General features: G+C 39.6%; 2 protein-coding genes and 1 long non-coding RNA gene across 3 annotated transcripts in view; 1 reads left to right on the forward strand and 2 right to left on the reverse strand.

Moving 5' to 3' along the window:
• Positions 1 to 1,492: 1,492 nt before the first annotated feature.
• adnpa (activity-dependent neuroprotector homeobox a) lies at positions 1,493 to 7,608 on the reverse strand. The gene is made up of 4 exons (XM_041782638.1): positions 7,214 to 7,608; positions 6,550 to 6,662; positions 4,805 to 4,897; positions 1,493 to 4,721 (listed from the first exon to the last, which is right to left on the reverse strand). Exons 2-4 carry the CDS (start codon positions 6,655 to 6,657, stop codon positions 1,908 to 1,910), a joined length of 3,015 nt encoding a protein of 1,004 aa, XP_041638572.1. The 5' UTR covers positions 6,658 to 6,662; positions 7,214 to 7,608; the 3' UTR covers positions 1,493 to 1,907.
• The window catches only part of LOC121506775, a 39,996-nt gene continuing 31,051 nt past the window's right edge, over positions 7,530 to 16,474 (forward strand). Inside the window, exons 1-2 of the long non-coding RNA XR_005991691.1 lie at positions 7,530 to 7,643; positions 7,921 to 7,992. This is a non-coding gene — a long non-coding RNA (uncharacterized LOC121506775). The remainder of the gene's footprint in view (positions 7,644 to 7,920; positions 7,993 to 16,474) is intronic.
• Positions 7,912 to 11,050, reverse strand: si:dkeyp-97e7.9 (DEP domain-containing mTOR-interacting protein). Its single transcript, XM_041782641.1, has 9 exons — positions 10,962 to 11,050; positions 10,690 to 10,868; positions 10,430 to 10,553; positions 10,005 to 10,183; positions 9,598 to 9,810; positions 9,393 to 9,521; positions 9,204 to 9,274; positions 8,161 to 8,265; positions 7,912 to 8,037 (listed from the first exon to the last, which is right to left on the reverse strand). The coding sequence occupies exons 1-9, from the start codon at positions 11,042 to 11,044 to the stop codon at positions 7,912 to 7,914; spliced, it is 1,209 nt and encodes a 402-aa protein (XP_041638575.1). The 5' UTR covers positions 11,045 to 11,050.

Consider the following 16,474-nt stretch of genomic DNA (forward strand, 5'->3'; position numbering starts at 1 on the left):
GTTGGCCAATTCTGCTACTGTACAAGCCAGAAGTCCCGCCTTTACGCAGCGTTGGACCAATCAGCGTTTAAGAAGGACCGGAAATAAGGAGGGGCAGTGAAAGAAAATCAAACTGACCGAAAAGCTTGTACAGTTGTCGGTGGTAAATTTTCAAATTCTTCAGTAAACAAGGACGACATCCAGACCTGGATTTTTTTAAATATATTTTTACATATACAGCAGTCACTTAAATATAGGATGGGACCCACAAAAGCTAATAAATATATTTATTCAACTTAAATAACATAAAATCTGAGCTTCAGCTTGGAAACGGGTTTTCTGTTCATTCCCTCTTTTGTATTACTTTTATTATAAATTTAATCTTGGTACTTGGATTAGAATGCTATTTGGTCATTTTAAATTTTTAAAGTTTAAGCCTAAAACTTAGTTGAGTTTTAACCACTACAAAGTCTTGAAATGTATTTTAATTCCAGTCACCTTTATTCTCTCTGAACTTGTCATATCATCCAATTGTAAAACTAATTTGAATGTAAAACACTGTTACCACTGCTTTATCAATATTTGATTTAAAATACACCAGTGAAATAACTGGCATACCTTACATGCAGTGGATAGATATGGTGGATTCTTAATGTAGAAGAGTCCAGCACTAGTAATTGCCCAATTCTTAGATTAAACAAAATCTAAACTTACGTTTCAGTCTTTATCACCTAAGGTCTTTTTAAAGTCTTAGTCCAGTTTCCTCATAAAAAAAGTCCATAAAAAAATTTCATTATAGTCTTAATTGTTTAAATTAAAAATGCTACTGAAAATATGCATTAATATTGGCTTTAAGTGAGAACATGGTTACAAAAATATGAAAAACACATTAAGCAACTTGCTGCCTTTCCCTTTATCCTCAAAAATTTGTCCAAAACAAAATGTGAAAGTGTGCCTTTTCTTACTAAGTGGTAAATGGACTTGAACTTAGATAGCTCTTTTCTTGTCATCTGACTACTCAAAGTGATGTCACACCACAGGTCACACCAAGCAATTTACTTCACATTTACATATTGATTGCAAATTGATCATCAGCATTAGCTTATCCCAATTCAAATGCAACCATATGCATTTACGCCCCACCAACGAAGCAGTGGGAGTAGACTCCAGTCCAATGACAGACTGACATGCAACTGCAAGAGCTGGGGATCAAACCCATGACTGACTACCTACTGAAAACAGTCACCCTAATAAAAATCTGAATAAGGTCCTATCTACTTTGCAAAACGTGATGCATATCTCAGCGTCTGACTCTACAATATAAAAGTGATTACATACATTTTCTTAGAATATATATTCTTAACAATCCACTTTGCTGCTCTAAATAACTGACCTAAACCTTGTTTTGGCTGATTTCTTTACAACTGGCATTTAGCCAAAATACCACATACTGTATCAATGAATAAAAAACTAAAAATATATTTATTAAACAACATGTTTATTAAAACGTGTACATAAGCAATAATAACCATATCCTGCACTTTCCAAATGTGAAACAACATAATACAGTTCATTTTACAGTTGAGAAAACAAAAACATGAAACTTAGGAAGTTGGCGTTGTTTCTTAGTTTGATAGTTAGGGTGTGGATAAGACGGACTACTTTAAGAGCCTAACAAAGAACAATGGCAAAAAATATATATACGGGTATATACATCAATTACATTTCATATATTTATGCACTAAAGTGTAACTTTTTGCATCATTTCAACACTGAATATGAGCTCAAAATCCATAATTCAAGCTGTTTAGTGTCTGATGCTGGCGCACATATTTGAGAACAGTAATGTTTCCTGCCCAGTTTATATCCCTCCAGCTGAATTTCAAAACTAAACTGTTTCACAACCAAGGCACAATGCCAGGCACACACTAGCAGAGAGACATACAGGCATTTGATTCCCCATCTTGCAAAGAGATTTCCTTCTCTTCAGAAACGTCATCCATGTTCACTGTTGTCTCGTCTATCACAGATTTTGACTCGTCCATCATGGATTTCAACTCCTCAATCACAGATGTTGTCTCGTCAATCACAGATTTTGACTCGTCCATCACAGATGTTGACTCATCCATCACAGATGTTGACTCGTCCATCATAGATTTTGACTCGTCCATCAAAGATGTTGACTCGTCCATCAGAGATGTTGACTCGGCCATCAGAGATGTTGATTCGTCCATCAAAGATGTTGACTCATCCATCACAGATGTTGACTCGTCCATCACAGATGTTGACTCGTCCATCACAGATGTTGTCTCGTTCATCAGAGATTTTGACTTGTCCATCACAGATGTAGTCTCTTCCATCATGGACTTCAACTCTTCAATCACAGATGTTGTCTCATCCGCTGCAGATTTCATCTCATCCATCAAAGATTTTGACTCGTCTATCACACAGTTTGTCTCGCCCATCAAAGATTTGATTTCATCCGTCACTGATTTTGTCTCTTCCATCACTGATTTTGTCTCATCTGTCGGGTTTGCTGGCTCACTAGATTTCACATTCTCATGTTGGGTGGCGTCCACATTTTCATTTTCTCGTTTGTCTACCTCTTCTATGTCACTGTCCGAGTCTATCGAAATGGTCTCCGTGCATGTACTGAGTTTCAAGGTACAGTTAAGTGTGTCACTCTGCTTGTTATGGTCTGTGGTTTTAGTACCAGACTTTTGGGTTGCAGGTCTCTTAGTTGAAAGGCCATCAAACTTGCTGTCCTCAAAGGTCAAGTCATGCTTTACTTTCTTGACAGCATGCATGTCAAAGCCAAGCAGCACAGACACTTTCTTGTTCAAACACATCCTCTCACACATTCTCTGCTTCAATGAAAAATGACTGGCAATGTCTGACTTCCACAGCCACAGGCTTGCAGACAGCTTCTCCACTTCCTTAGCTGAAAGGTATGGCCGCCGATTGAAGTAGGCTGTCAGGAAATTTTTCCTGGCCTCGTACGTCTTGTGTTCATAGCTTCTAGGATCCAAAGCAAGGTCATCAGGTTGATTTGTGGTGGAACTCTTTGACTCCTTGCTTAGTTTTATTTTCTTGGGATTGGGCCCGGTCTGTGCTGGTGGCTGCCTCTTGATGAAGCCAGCCCCTGATGAGTTGAGAGTCAGGGAAGACTTGAAGCCTTGAGCTGCCTGGGTCCTACCGACAGCCCTGCACTGCACAAGATGCAATGTGATCGTAGAGGCAACCATGTTACTGGTGTACACTCCCAAGCAATGAATGCACTTGTATGTCATCTTTTTCTCTACAGGATGCATTGTTTGAAGCACTTGGTGTCGCTCCCTCAGATGCATTGCCAACGCTTCGGAGATAGGTCCTTTAAGGATGGTAAAACACAGCGGACACAAAGTCTTCCCAACCTCACTTTTGTGAGGCATAGATGGGTAACTTGCAGCAAGTGGTTCATTCCTCTGAATTATTTTTGGTGGGCCAACTTTGACCAACTGAGGAACACTGCTCTGAGCTGATGCAAGCTGATCTTGACCGTTGGTGGTCTCTTTCATGTTGAAAGTTAGAACCAACAGCTGTACATTACTTGACTTATCTTGTTTAATGGTAAGATCAAAAGTTAGAGGTGATGAACCTGGGGGTCCAACATATTCCTCAGGATGAATCTGGGCCACATGCTCCATGATTTTCTCGACATTGTGGAAAGCAGCATGACACTGCGGGCAGGTGAGCCCATGGATCAGCATGTGGTTGAGCAGTGTGTCACTGGGCAGATAGCGGTTGCAGAGCAAGCATTTGCTGGTGAAATTGTGGATTTTCATAATGTACTTGGCCAGTGCCCAAACTTTCTTTGCCTTGTGTGCATTCTCAAAATGAGCACTGTAGAGATTTTCAGGGAAAAGCTCATTGCAAACTGTGCAGATCTTCCACTTCTGTGTCTGAGCTGTGTTCACACCAGCAGGATTATTTTCAGGCACAACGCTGTTGTGTGTGGCACGTGCCTTACTGGGTGCAATCGGAGGTGGTTTTTTAACAACTGGGGCCACAGGCTTTAAGTAGCCAATCACTGGTTGTGCTATTGGGGCCTGTGCTACTGTACCTCTGCTTATGATTAGAGGAGTCTTCTGTGAAGCAACTGGAAAGGCCTGATTCCTAGAGACAAGGACATTAGCATGTCCGATCATGGTGGTAACTTGTGCACCTATGCGTTCATGATACTCTATCACATGCTGTACCAAAGCTTCATAGCTACGAGTGGTGAACTGGCAGCCTTTACAGAGGATGTTGTTGCCATTGACAGAATTAGCACCATTTCTAACAGAAGATTCAGAGACCATACATAGATATGGTGACACAATGTGCTGAAAATGTTCCCTGTAGATGTGCCTTCTCACTACATTATAGAGTGTGTCCCGGAACGAGCATTTTTTGCAATAGTACATTGGTTTCTCCACGCCATCTCCTTGTCTGGCTCTGTCAAGATATGCTTTGTCCATCTTTCCCGGTAAAATGCCCTGTGCTGTCCCATAGTTCTGGCGTGATGAACTGGTTATGTGGAATATTTTTACGTGTGTCTCCAAAGTTTTCTTGCTTGCAGTGAATGTACAGTATGGGCAATTGAGCAGGATTTTACCGTCAAAGATTTTCCTGTGTACATTGCGGAAATGATTCTTGTAGCCTGAGTAGTATTTGGAAGAAAACGAGCACTCAGTGCAGCAAAATGGCTTGGATCTGTATTCCTAAAAGACAGTGGATAACAGCAATTAGAGAAAGAATAATACCAAAATTATGTAAATGATTTTGGTGTATTAGTAGTATTTACCTGTGTTTTGGAGTATGATGGATCCCATGCACAGATATCAAGGCAAAGGCTGCTTTTTACAAATTGCTCATTTGGGCAAAACTCCTTGAAATCCTTTAGAAATGATTGAGAAGAATGGTAGAAAAAAAGGGCATTAGTAAACATAGTATCAAGAGAACAAAACCATATAAAATACTTTGCATTCAAAAGTAACACTGGCTTTGACAAAATTCTGCTGAGTTAGCACACAACCAAGTTGTCTCTTCCTGCACATTGAAGATTAAAGTCTCTGGGAAATGAAATCCAAACTTTGTCTGAACAGACTAGATATGTTGGAAAACGGTTGCTGTTAACACTGAGATCTGTGTGTGACTGAATTTTTTATTTAGACCATTAGAAAGTTGTTCACTTCTTTGGGTTTATTTGAGCAGTGCACATATAGGAGCCCCTGACATCACTGATCTTGATGAGGAATACCCCACCCCTCACGCACTACAATGATATGAAATCCCAAGCAGTTCATCTCAGTATAGTCAGCTTTTAGCTAATGTTAGTGCCTTCATTGAAAGTTAACAGCCAGTTACATGCTGCAGTTTTTGTTCATTGTGAGGTATATTTCCCAAATCTATCAGCCACAGTGGCCTATGGGTCATTAAATGCATCATAACAGAGATTTGTACCAGAAAACAGTCTGCTTAATCCCCAACTTCTGTCTCTCTGCTCTGTCACAGAGCAAGGCAGGTGCTCTAATTAATAGACAAATTAGAAACAATTCAAGTTGAGAACTGGTTCCAATCAGTTCAATCCATTGACATTTACATTTAATCTTAACAATGCCCTTATTGGTGCCTTACTTCCAGGTGGCTTGAAAACACCCTAACACAAGAGGCGGTCGGCGAACAAGAACAGAGAAGTAAACATGGCGGAAAGCCAATAAAAACAAATGTGGCTTCTTTTAAAAAAAAAAAAAAAAAAATTAAACAGCATCTGCTGAACAAGACTTATTTGCATAAGAACTCTTAATTTTATGCATGAGTTCAATTTGTTTTTAAGGTTTTATCTTTTAAAGAAAATGAGCAGTAGTACTGTATTCTAACTGAAGTGCAGAGATTGAAGATCAAGAGAGCAGTTTGTTTTAACTGTGGCATTTCTAACAAAAAGATTTTTTTTTGTATATTTTAGCATGCTCTCCTCCCAAATACTCGAAATGTATCATTTTTAGTTTTCAAATCTGCTTATTATGGCCAGTAATTGAAGTGTCCTTTTCAAAAACTCTAACTGAAGGTGGGATCCATCTTGGTGGCATGGGTATCAATAAAATCTTATCAATTCCCATCCCTAATACCGATATTTAAATGTCATTCACACCTAAAACTTCAGTCCTGAAAACACACAATTAAAAGTGTGAGGATGAATAAATGGACACGTCAGTCCTTAAAACACACTGTTAAGTGTAAGGAATGATGATGAACGAAAAAAAAAAAGATTTCAGCTGATATAGGCCTGTTGGTTCAGCCTGAAACTCCACTAACTTAGTTGTTTGTATTGCCAGTATTTAAAGCCGATATAAGTAGGTTTTATACCTAAAGTATCAGTTGTAAATACTGGCAGAAATTTTCATGTCTGTCGATACTGATTATTCACTTTTTAAGTTAAAATCTGCCAGTACCAATTATCATACAGATAATATCATGCATCCCTTTTTGAAACTGCAATGCAAACCACTCAAAAGCTACAGCAGTAATGTTTATATATTTTTATCTCACCTCTGCTGCCTCTTTACAATACTCCAGTCCAATGTCTTCAAGTGCTTTCTTCACCTGTTTCCTTGCTTTTCTGATTCTTGCAAGGTTATTCACTGGAAGCTGATACATTTCTCCTGTCAAAAGACATGTATGATTAAAAGGGCCACATTTTAAAACCAGTCAAAGAAAGCAAGTGATTGTATAAAGCTAATGTTTTAGATCTGAACACCATGGCCCAATAAGTCGTCAGCAACACCATAATAGTACTATTGCAATACAAACATGAAAAGCATCCTTTTAAAGGCCATGAACATCTCTCAACATGCTGATTTAACATGAAAGAGCAGTTGTTTCCAGTACTTGTATGGCCCAGTAATGTTTCTGATACCACGGACATGCTGCAACCAGGCTTTCATCACCAATTTAACGCTGGTTTAGCCCAAACGAAACAGATAGTAGGTTACTGAGCTCTCTATCCCACTACATCCTCTGGCCCCAGGAATGGGCGTTTATGGCACACGTTATGCTGCTGTAGACTTGTGATGATCATTAGCCAACATTAGCTTTGTTACCCGCGCTTGTCTGCTTGGTCACCTAGCATACTTACAGCTAGCATTATATAGCCGATTGGCGCTTTATATTTCTCCATGTTCACGATAATTATCAGTCGATTGGTTCTACTCACCTTATGATAGCTGTGGCGGATTTGTACTGGTTTCCTCACTTAAGTGATGTCTAACAGAGGAGTTAAGTGGCCGGTCGCAGCGTGCGTGTTCACTGTGGTTTTTTTCCTTCCCTCAAAGCCGGTGGGTGCTGATGCTCAGCTCCACAGCTAGCTCACTAAGCTAGCTAGTTAGCTGTCATGTCTGCTTGCTGCTGCCGCCGCAAACCAACGTGAGAGTAAAAAAAGGGCGGGACAAAGTAGTGCATACGTTATAAGACCAATAACATCCAACTATGAAGACAGCCAGGACCACCAGTATCCACTGAGCACTTCTCGTACTTGCACCGGTGGACTGGTCAGGCTTTCTCTTGAGCTAACGCTATCTTTCCCAAGTGAGCCAACTCTCAATTCAAAATGGCGACGTCAATACAACGGAAGTCGAAGCAGGGAGGTTGGTATGGACCAGAAGTTAGTATTCTTTCAGGTAGTACTTCATACAGTCATCTTTCCACAGATGAAAAGCTTACTATTCTCCAAGAAACTAGGCTCACGAAAACATCCCAGGCAGAACTTATGTGATGGAGACACATGTTTTTATTTACAGCACATTTTTAGCCATCAATACTGACTCCAATATTTCTCCAAAAAAGAAGAAAAAAAAAGGAAGTAAAGCAAATATAAATATGTCTAATTCAAGACACATGACAGTTTTTTTCCTCTCATTCCAGTGGCTCCATCACCTCCAGTACCACAGTGCGAGTCCCTGTCATCACCAATCTTGTGACCGTCCTGTAGTCCAGGTAGAGAACACACTGTCCATTCACCTGGCACACAAACTGGCGAACCTGTATAAAATAAAAAATCAGGTGCTTTGTTCTTGGTTTGATTCAAAGTGCTGTTTACAGAGTATTTTGAGGTTAAATTAGCCTTTTATCTGTATCACATGATTAGCCGACATCATATCAAACCTTAACACCAGCAGCTGCTGCAGGGCTTCCAGGATCAACAGCTTGCACATAGCAAGGGGCCATACCTCTGATAACAAAGCCCCATCCCAATGCATCTCCTATCACCTGTAAAGAAAGGAAGTTGAAATAAAGGGAAAAATCTGCAGAAATTAAAGCCAAGTTATGCCAGGTAAGAACAGTAATGTCTCAAAGAAAGTGTTAAGCCTTGTTTTCCTAAGTATGATGAGGTCTAAGTAAGCCACATACAGAAGTGGAAAGCAACTAACTACATTTACTAAAATTACTGGGTTTTTTTTGGGGGGGGGGGGGCTACTTCTACTTTTTTTGAGTACATTTTGAAATCAGTCCTTTACTTTTACTTAAATAAGATCAAACCAGAGTAACTGTGTTCAGGGGGCAAAGATGGGAAGGGTCAGCTGTGTTTTTTTATGAGCATCTGGCACGCTTTCACAGAGCTGATCCAGCTCAATGCATCCTGGATGCAAAGGTTCAAGTAGGATGGTCCAGACACCAGGGCAATGTGAGGGGGTCACCTGGGAGGATACCTGGAGAGATGGGGCATGGGCCTGGCACAGGCCTGGAGGATGGCCAGAGTAGCACAGGACCAAGGCTGATGCAGCAAACCAGCATATTGCTCCCATATGATCTGACCTGACTGTACTTTCACTTGAGTACTCAATACTTAATTGGAGGCTAATCTGCATCAACAATGGTAAATGTTAAGGACTACATTTATTTTGAAGGTGCAGTAATATAAGAGTTTTATCACTTAAATGTATAAGGTTGTTTTATTTTTCTTAACTTAGAATGAGCCTTTTATTAATACATTGGGAGGGTACCCTCCACGGACTCTGCCATCTTGGATTTTTGCATCTTGTGTGTTTCTACTGTACCTAATAACAGATATGCATTGCTTAAAATTCCACGGTTAAAACCAGAAGTGAGCATCACAATCTATTGTCTGATGTCGCTATATTCCCAGTCTTACACACTGCACCTTTAAGTCTTAAATAAGTCATAATTTAGTTTTTAAAAAAATTCACCGTCAAAACTTTCTTGATGAAGGGTGTACCATGTGCCAGTAACTCATCACATGTAACATGTCTTCGAAGTACTGCAAAATTAAACAAAGATTTCATCATTCACCTTATTATTTTGGACAATGAAACAAAAGCAAGCCTCAATGTAAAAATGTCAACATTTTTAAGCATGAATATAAATTATAGACTTGCCTGATTTAGGATTGCATCTCACCACCGATGTTGAGGACAGCAGTTGAAATCCATCAGTGTGAAGCTGAATAGAGTTCAAGCTTCCTCGTCGTCCACTGGTAAGCTGTTTTGAGTCCCCAGTTGATCCCACTGTAATGGGAAAATAATACACAAGCAATTGCAATAAAGTGCTTTGATTTTTAAAAGTGCATTGTAACTGTTTTACCTGACTGAAAAGCATTGTTGCATTCCTGAGGTTGGCTTTTGCGCAGAACAAATGGACTTTCAAGATGGCTGTCCTCTGGTGTTGACACCACAATAGTTTCATCAGTGTCTTGTTCACTTTCATTTAGCAGCTCAGAAAGGCGGCGACGACGGCGAAAATTTATGCAGAAGTGATAGAGCAATCCACTGTCAAAGAAATCATGCTTCTTTTTCACTGATGGTGAGAGAGGGAGAAAAAGAGGGCATAACACAAAAGTCAAGCATGTTTCAGACATAATGCCATTTTTCACAGAGTGACTTTAAGCATATTTGCTCTAAATTGCTTAAGTCCCAGCTGGCCTCCCACTACCAGACAGCCAGCTCATCCCTGGTGTCATGCATCAAAGGGCAAGTGAGGACTCCCCTCACCGTGCTGAATGATGCCATGCTCCTGCAATGCCCGACACAGCTCTATTCCCCGACGCCGACTTTCTGCCTCTCCATTCTGAAGGAGCCAGTCAATTAACTGGCAGCCAGGAAAGGAGCGCTGATATGCAACACCATGCTCCTCTCGTAGCTGCAGAATGGAGTTCTTGTCCCCAATGAGGCTGAAAGCGCACACGTGAAACACAAATCAGGTTTCTTTAGATTCACATAAACTTTAATGTGCCCAGCAACAGACAAATTGACCAATATACAATCTATCTGACAGGGCACTGCAGTGTGTGAAATTTACACCCCACCTCATTATCAGCCTGGTGTGTTTACTGTGGCTACTGCTAATAACACACCATTTTTAGCTGTTCCCACTGGAACATGAGAAACATAGCCAAAAAACAAACAGCAGCCCTTACTGTTCATACAGTCTTTGTCCCCTCATGAAGATTTTCACCTCTGTATTAAAGGGAAATGTGCCATCATCCTTACGGAAACGATACAGCAGTTTAGCATCCTTGAAGAGAGGCCTTTTATCACACACTAAAACAGGCAATATAGAGTTTCAATTAAGTGCCAAATCAGCGAGTCTTTAAATAAAGCTACAGGTCATTTAATTTGAAGTAAAACTCTTCCAATATCACCCTTAGTTAAACTTGTGCTATTGCACCCTTCTCACCATGGTGAACAATGTCATGATCCATGAGGTGCTGCATGAGGCACACAGCAGTTTCTCTTTCAGGAGCCTCCTTGTGGCTCACCAGCCAGTCTATAAGCTCCTGTGCTACAAAGCAGTTAGGATATGTGCGCAGATGGTAGCGTCGATCCTTGATCAGTTTTCCATCGTGAAGCCTCAACCTTAAAATTAAACTCAAATCAGCCGCAATGCTTGGTAATTTTTTATCTTAACTATCGATAAAACAAGCCTCATCTCCTTATCTCTCTGCGTACCTTAGTTGTTCCCCAGCAATCATGACTTCAGCCTTGTGTTGCCTTGCCATGGCTTTTCTCCTGATGCTACTAGTTCGCTCCATGTTTGTTATCTGCTGGCCAGAAAGTAAGTGAGGAGCACTCTTAGTTATGGCTCTTTGTGTTTACAAAATAGCCCCTGAATTACACAGAACCCCATTGCCATGGGGGAAAGATGTTGTGTATACAGAATGACAGAGACACTAAGACATGGTGCTGTATATTTCTGTCAGGAAATCATGGACAGAAAGTGTTCAGAAAACTATCCAGCATTAAACTTCACAGTTTTCCCAAGTACTGAACCTAAGCATTCTTGTTGGCTGCTCAAACAGCACATGTTAAACTTGTCTACCTTTGTCACATTTTAGACTACAAATAACAACCCTCTGTTTATTTCCTCATTGTTCTAATAAGTCCACTTTGGATGGTATTAAAGGGGCCTGTTTTAAACAGTCTGGCTGTCATACATTTCTGACGGCCACTGTCACAGACCATTCATCTAAAACGCCATATGTCTTAGAACAGAAGTGCCATAATTTGCTTTTTTTCCCAGTTAAAACATTCTAATTAATCTTTATCAATAAACAAAGTCTTGCAGTTACATTCTTTAAATAATCACATAGAAAACATGAAAGACAAAGCAAATTTCATATATGAAAAAGGGAAAAGGTAAGAGGTCTAATCTGGGATTAAATTATGTATTGACCCGTTTTAGAAGGAGTTACACAAATGGTGGCTCACTTGAGCTATGCTAGCTTTAGGGTTAGTGTTAGCTATGTAATTGACATTACTACATCAGACAACATAGCGAAGATAGATTTAGCAAACATAGCAAAAGCTAACATAGCTAACGGAGCTACTGTATCTACGTATCTTACAAAGCTGCTTTATGAGTTTAGCTTTAGCTAGATTAGCTACATTAACTACCTATCTGTATCAATAGCTAAATTAGCTTTAGCAATGAGAGCTTTAGCAAAAGTACAACTAGCTTAGCTACATAGATACTGTAGAACTTAACCGCTTAATGAGTGTAGCATATGTTTGATTTAGCTATGTAGCTATTTTAGCTACATAGCTCCATTACCTACTTAGCTTTTGCAGTTAACAGAGCTACGTTTGCTATGTTAGAATGTTTTTATGGAGGATAAGCTTTTTTATCTATAAGCAACATGTGCTTTAGCAAACATAGTAAGCACACTGTTGACTTCGCTTTATTAAATGTTTTATACTAGTTTTTTCAGTTCAGGTTTTTAACTTTTAACTTTTGGTATTCTAACCTTTTCTTCAACCCCTACCCTAAGCCTACATGGAAGTTTGCTGGATATGTAGCTAAGTTAGCTTTAGCGAGGTGAGATTTAGCAATGTGAGCTTTGGCAAATATAGCTAAGCTAACTTGGACACGTAGCTTCCGTAGTGGCTTTGTGAGCTTAGCTTTAGCTACATCACTACGTTAGCTACACAGCTTCTCGGCTAACTGAGCTATATAAGGTAAACCTGCTGCATTAGAATGTTTTCATGTAGGATGAGTTTATTTCCTGTCAGCACACTGTTTACTTGGCTTTATTAAATTTTTAATATGAGGTCTTTCAGCTCAAATTTTTAACTTTTAACTTTTGGTATCCTAACCGTATCCTCAACCCTTATCCTAACCCCGCAAGGAAGTTTGCTGGATACGTAGCTAAGTTAGCTTTAGAGATGTTAGCTTTAGCAAGTTGAGTTTTAGCAAGGTGAGCTTTGGCAAATAACGCTAAGCTAATTTGGACATGTAGTTTACGTAATGGCTTTGTAAGCTTGGCTTTAGCTGCCTCACTGTGTTAGCTTCTTAGCTCACTTGGCTAACTTAGCTATAAGCTAAACCTGCTTCATTAGAATGTTTCCATGGAGGATGAGTTTATTTCTTGTCGGCACACTGTTTACTTGGCTTTAATCAATGTTTTATATTAGGTTTTTCAGGTCAGTTTTTTAAATTGTAATTTTTGGTATCCAAACCATTGCCTTTACCCTTACCCTAACCCCACATGGAAGTTTTATCCGATTTTAATTCGAAAGTTTTAGCGTGTATTTCTGTCCTGAGATATAGGGTGTCTGAAATGAACAGTCTTTGAGAGCGTCTGTCATAGATGTACAGTCTGCTGTCAGACCCCTCTTGCCTGTTTTATAACTTCCTTTGAAAGCGTTGTTCATTTGGGAGTCAAATTTTGCTTTGAAGATTATATTTCATAAGTGTTTTGCAAAAAGAATATATTTAAATTTACTACACAAAATGTAAAAAGCTGATTGTTATTTGTATTTCCTGTAGATGTTACAGAGGTAGACACACTGTATCAACTGGTCAGATTTTAAAGGTTATTATGGGATGCCTCACAACATTAACCCTGAAAAACATGCTGACTGTGCTTGTTATTTTGTACATTTTTATTTCCTTAGTCTTTAGTTCTTGTCAGAATGAGCCTTGAGATGAGAAAGCCCCCAGCCTCTTTGGCAGCACAAAGATTCAGCCAACTTTAGTGCAGGTGGTTGATGTAGAGCCCAACAATGTGAATGAATGTCAAATCAATCATCAGGATAAGATCATTCTTTGTTCCAAAGAGGTTTTGATGTAATGATGACTTTATTGATTATACTGGCTATTAGCAATTTTCTAGCATGTTCTGAAGGTGTGACTGTTTGACTGCATTTATTTATGCAGCAGAATGCTCCTTACCTGAACTTTGGCTGGTGGCATCATGTCTTTAGCTTAAGTTATATCACATAATTGCGTCCAGTCCCACCCTGGCATCAGTCCTAACATGTGTCCCGGAGCCGTCTTTGCTCAGTCACACTGTCTCCTCTTTTCCTTTATTCCCAGAAACTTGAACTGACTGAAACAATGCGTTGCTGCTCTTGAACAGTATTTTCTATTGGTTTTGGCTGGAGTCCTCTATCTTGTCAGCGAAGCTTTTCGCTATCTTTGCAGTGAAAACTGCCTGAGAGGGTAACCTCAGGGCAGGAACATCGCTTAACCCTCTGACATCCTGTGCAGTTGTGTCACCTCTGGACACCAGGGGTGACAGCCTTGAAACAGGCAGCAGACCCTTTATTATCCTGTCAGAGCTGTTATTGAGACGTTGACCAGGGACTTTTGAGCCTTTGGGTGCTTCTTGAGCTGCTTATGGGCAGCCTGATGTAAAAGTTGTTGGGTTCTTTCACAAAAGTTTTGAGCCCTGTACGCATATGTTTGATTTATAAAGGAGCTGGTGAGAGGTACACCCAGAATTCAAGTGTAACTTTTGTACAGGGATAGTAAAGAGAACTGAAAGTACCTCTAAAAAATGTTATTGAAAGACAACAAAGATTACAGAAGAAGTCAGAAGACTCTGTTGTAAGATGAAAAATGAAAAAATGCCTCCATTCCACTTATTCTCATAACATTAGTCTTAGCAGAATGCAGGATCGCCAACCTGTAGACCCTGATCCTCTGGTCAATCTTAGAGGCATTTCAAATAGATCTTAAACATTAGATGTGTATCAGGTCTAACTCTTGACTGATTTTCATTTAGTTTCAGTGTGAGCAAAATAGGAAGACGGTTGCAATATCCAGTTAATTTGTTTCAAAAATGTTTGAAATTGTCACAAGTTTTGTTTCAGATTTGACTACATGAGTTGTTAAATACAAATTTTACTTTCATCATTTTCATAAAAGTTAATGCTTCTTTAGAAATGTATTTTTGTATCAATGTTTAGATTAAAACCTTTATCACAAACCCCAATTCCAAAAAAGTTGGGGCATTGTGTGAAATATGAGGAAAACAAAATGCAGTGATTTGCATGCCCTTTTAATCTTATATTCAACTGAATACAGCACAAAGACAGGATATTTGATTCTCAAACCAATGTCTGCAACACATTCCCAAAAACACTGGGACAGGAGCATGTTTACTGCGTAACACCTTTTCCTCTGGGAACTCCTGGTTCCCTTCATAATGCGTCATACATTTAAATTATTAGCAGCTCTTCACTGCATGCAGGTTAGTCTAGTACCTGCTCTCTTTTACTGTGAAGCCATTCTGTTGTAACTCATGCAGAATGGGGCTTGGGACCGTCGAAACAAGAAGAAACATCCCTGAAAAAGACAACACCTGGACAGAAGTGTATGAACCTCTCAGTATTGATGGTGCCTTACAGATGGGAAGGTTGCTGTCTGTCTGTCTGTCTGTCTGTCTGTCCATCCACTGTCTTTCTATCCATCTATCTATCTATGCTGTTGTATAGCCATTTTAAAAATGTAAACCCCTTTACTTAAAACAGAATTACCTTTTTATTGGTGATGTTAAGAGGCATTTCACAGACTTCAAAGCTTAGCCATGATGTGCACAAACATCAGGATGCCATTATAAAGTATAAAGTAGAAGACACTGAGACAAATTTAATGGAAAATAATTACATAATTATAAAAGAAAAGAGTAAAAAAATAGGTATAAAGTGGTGAAAAGGGTTACAACCGACTATATGATTTTCATTAGGGGCGTGGCCTAATGGATCAATGGCACCCCTACAAAATTTCAAAACATCAGCCCCCAAAGGAGGTTGAACCTAGGATTCTGAAAATCAATGCACATATGTATCATGACTAGACCTACAAAAACTCCTCTTGGGGCCTCCTCTAAAATGCACAGGAAATGAGGTCATAGCCTTTTTTGGGCTAATTTTGGCCATTTGCAGCAAATTTACAGTCCTTGCATCTGATGGAACTTGTCCGAGGGGATTTATCTGCTTTACTCCAGCATGGTTTTTCCTCAAACTACACAAGCTGAAGGTATCAGCTTACCAAATGCAGGGCTGTTCCCCATTGGGTGGGGCCGTAATAAGGGCCCAAAATAATTATTCTTTTTGGAAAATTATTCACTGAAAACTGATGTAACTTTGGGGGAGATCACTCTATCCTCTTCAACATGTTATGGCAACACAACAGTATCACACTGAACAAGCCCACATGAAAACAGCTCATCGTGGAGCCCTCTTGTGCTAACAGGAAGTGATGCAAATGGGTCATTTCTGTATTATTCTTACTGTGTTGAACCTATCATGCTCTGATTTTTACCTGAACTCTTCAGTATCTCTCCCCACATTGACATCTTTCATTAACAGATGCCCCAGTGACCATGGCAGGCATTTTGATCCTTCGCCATAAGACAGGAAGTGGGTGTAACTCTCATATGAAACACTCCATTGCCTTCAAATTTCACATATGTGATTAGGGCCTGCCTCTCTACAAATTTCAATGTTAATTTCATGGCTTTGCCATAGTACCCCTACTGTAACAGGCCAGAAGCACCTTGGACATAAAATGTCTACTCCTTTCTCAATTTTACATGATAAATGATCCTTCCCTCATCACTTACACATATCAGCATACACCTTTGTCGATTTGCCACCTACTGTTGAGGGGCAGGACTACCTCATAAACAAAGTGCACTGTGCTTATGTTTTTTAAAGGGACCACACTCAACGGAGGA

This window comes from Cheilinus undulatus, linkage group 3, assembly GCF_018320785.1.
Source record: "Cheilinus undulatus linkage group 3, ASM1832078v1, whole genome shotgun sequence".
Lineage (NCBI taxonomy): Eukaryota > Metazoa > Chordata > Actinopteri > Labriformes > Labridae > Cheilinus > Cheilinus undulatus.

Bases quoted from the DNA above. Each gene is read 5' to 3' on its own strand.
- si:dkeyp-97e7.9 (XM_041782641.1), bottom strand. From the start codon at position 11,044: ATGGAGCGAACTAGTAGCATCAGGAGAAAAGCCATGGCAAGGCAACAC. The intron at 10,554-10,689 runs GTGAGAAGGGTG...TGCCTGTTTTAG, and splicing joins TCATGACATTGTTCACCATG to TGTGTGATAAAAGGCCTCTC. The intron at 9,275-9,392 runs GCAAGTCTATAA...TTAATTTTGCAG, and splicing joins GAGATGCAATCCTAAATCAG to TACTTCGAAGACATGTTACA.
- adnpa (XM_041782638.1), bottom strand. From the start codon at position 6,657: ATGTATCAGCTTCCAGTGAATAACCTTGCAAGAATCAGAAAAGCAAGG. The intron at 4,898-6,549 runs GTGAGATAAAAA...TCATTTCTAAAG, and splicing joins ATTGTAAAGAGGCAGCAGAG to GATTTCAAGGAGTTTTGCCC. The intron at 4,722-4,804 runs GTAAATACTACT...ACTGTCTTTTAG, and splicing joins CATCATACTCCAAAACACAG to GAATACAGATCCAAGCCATT.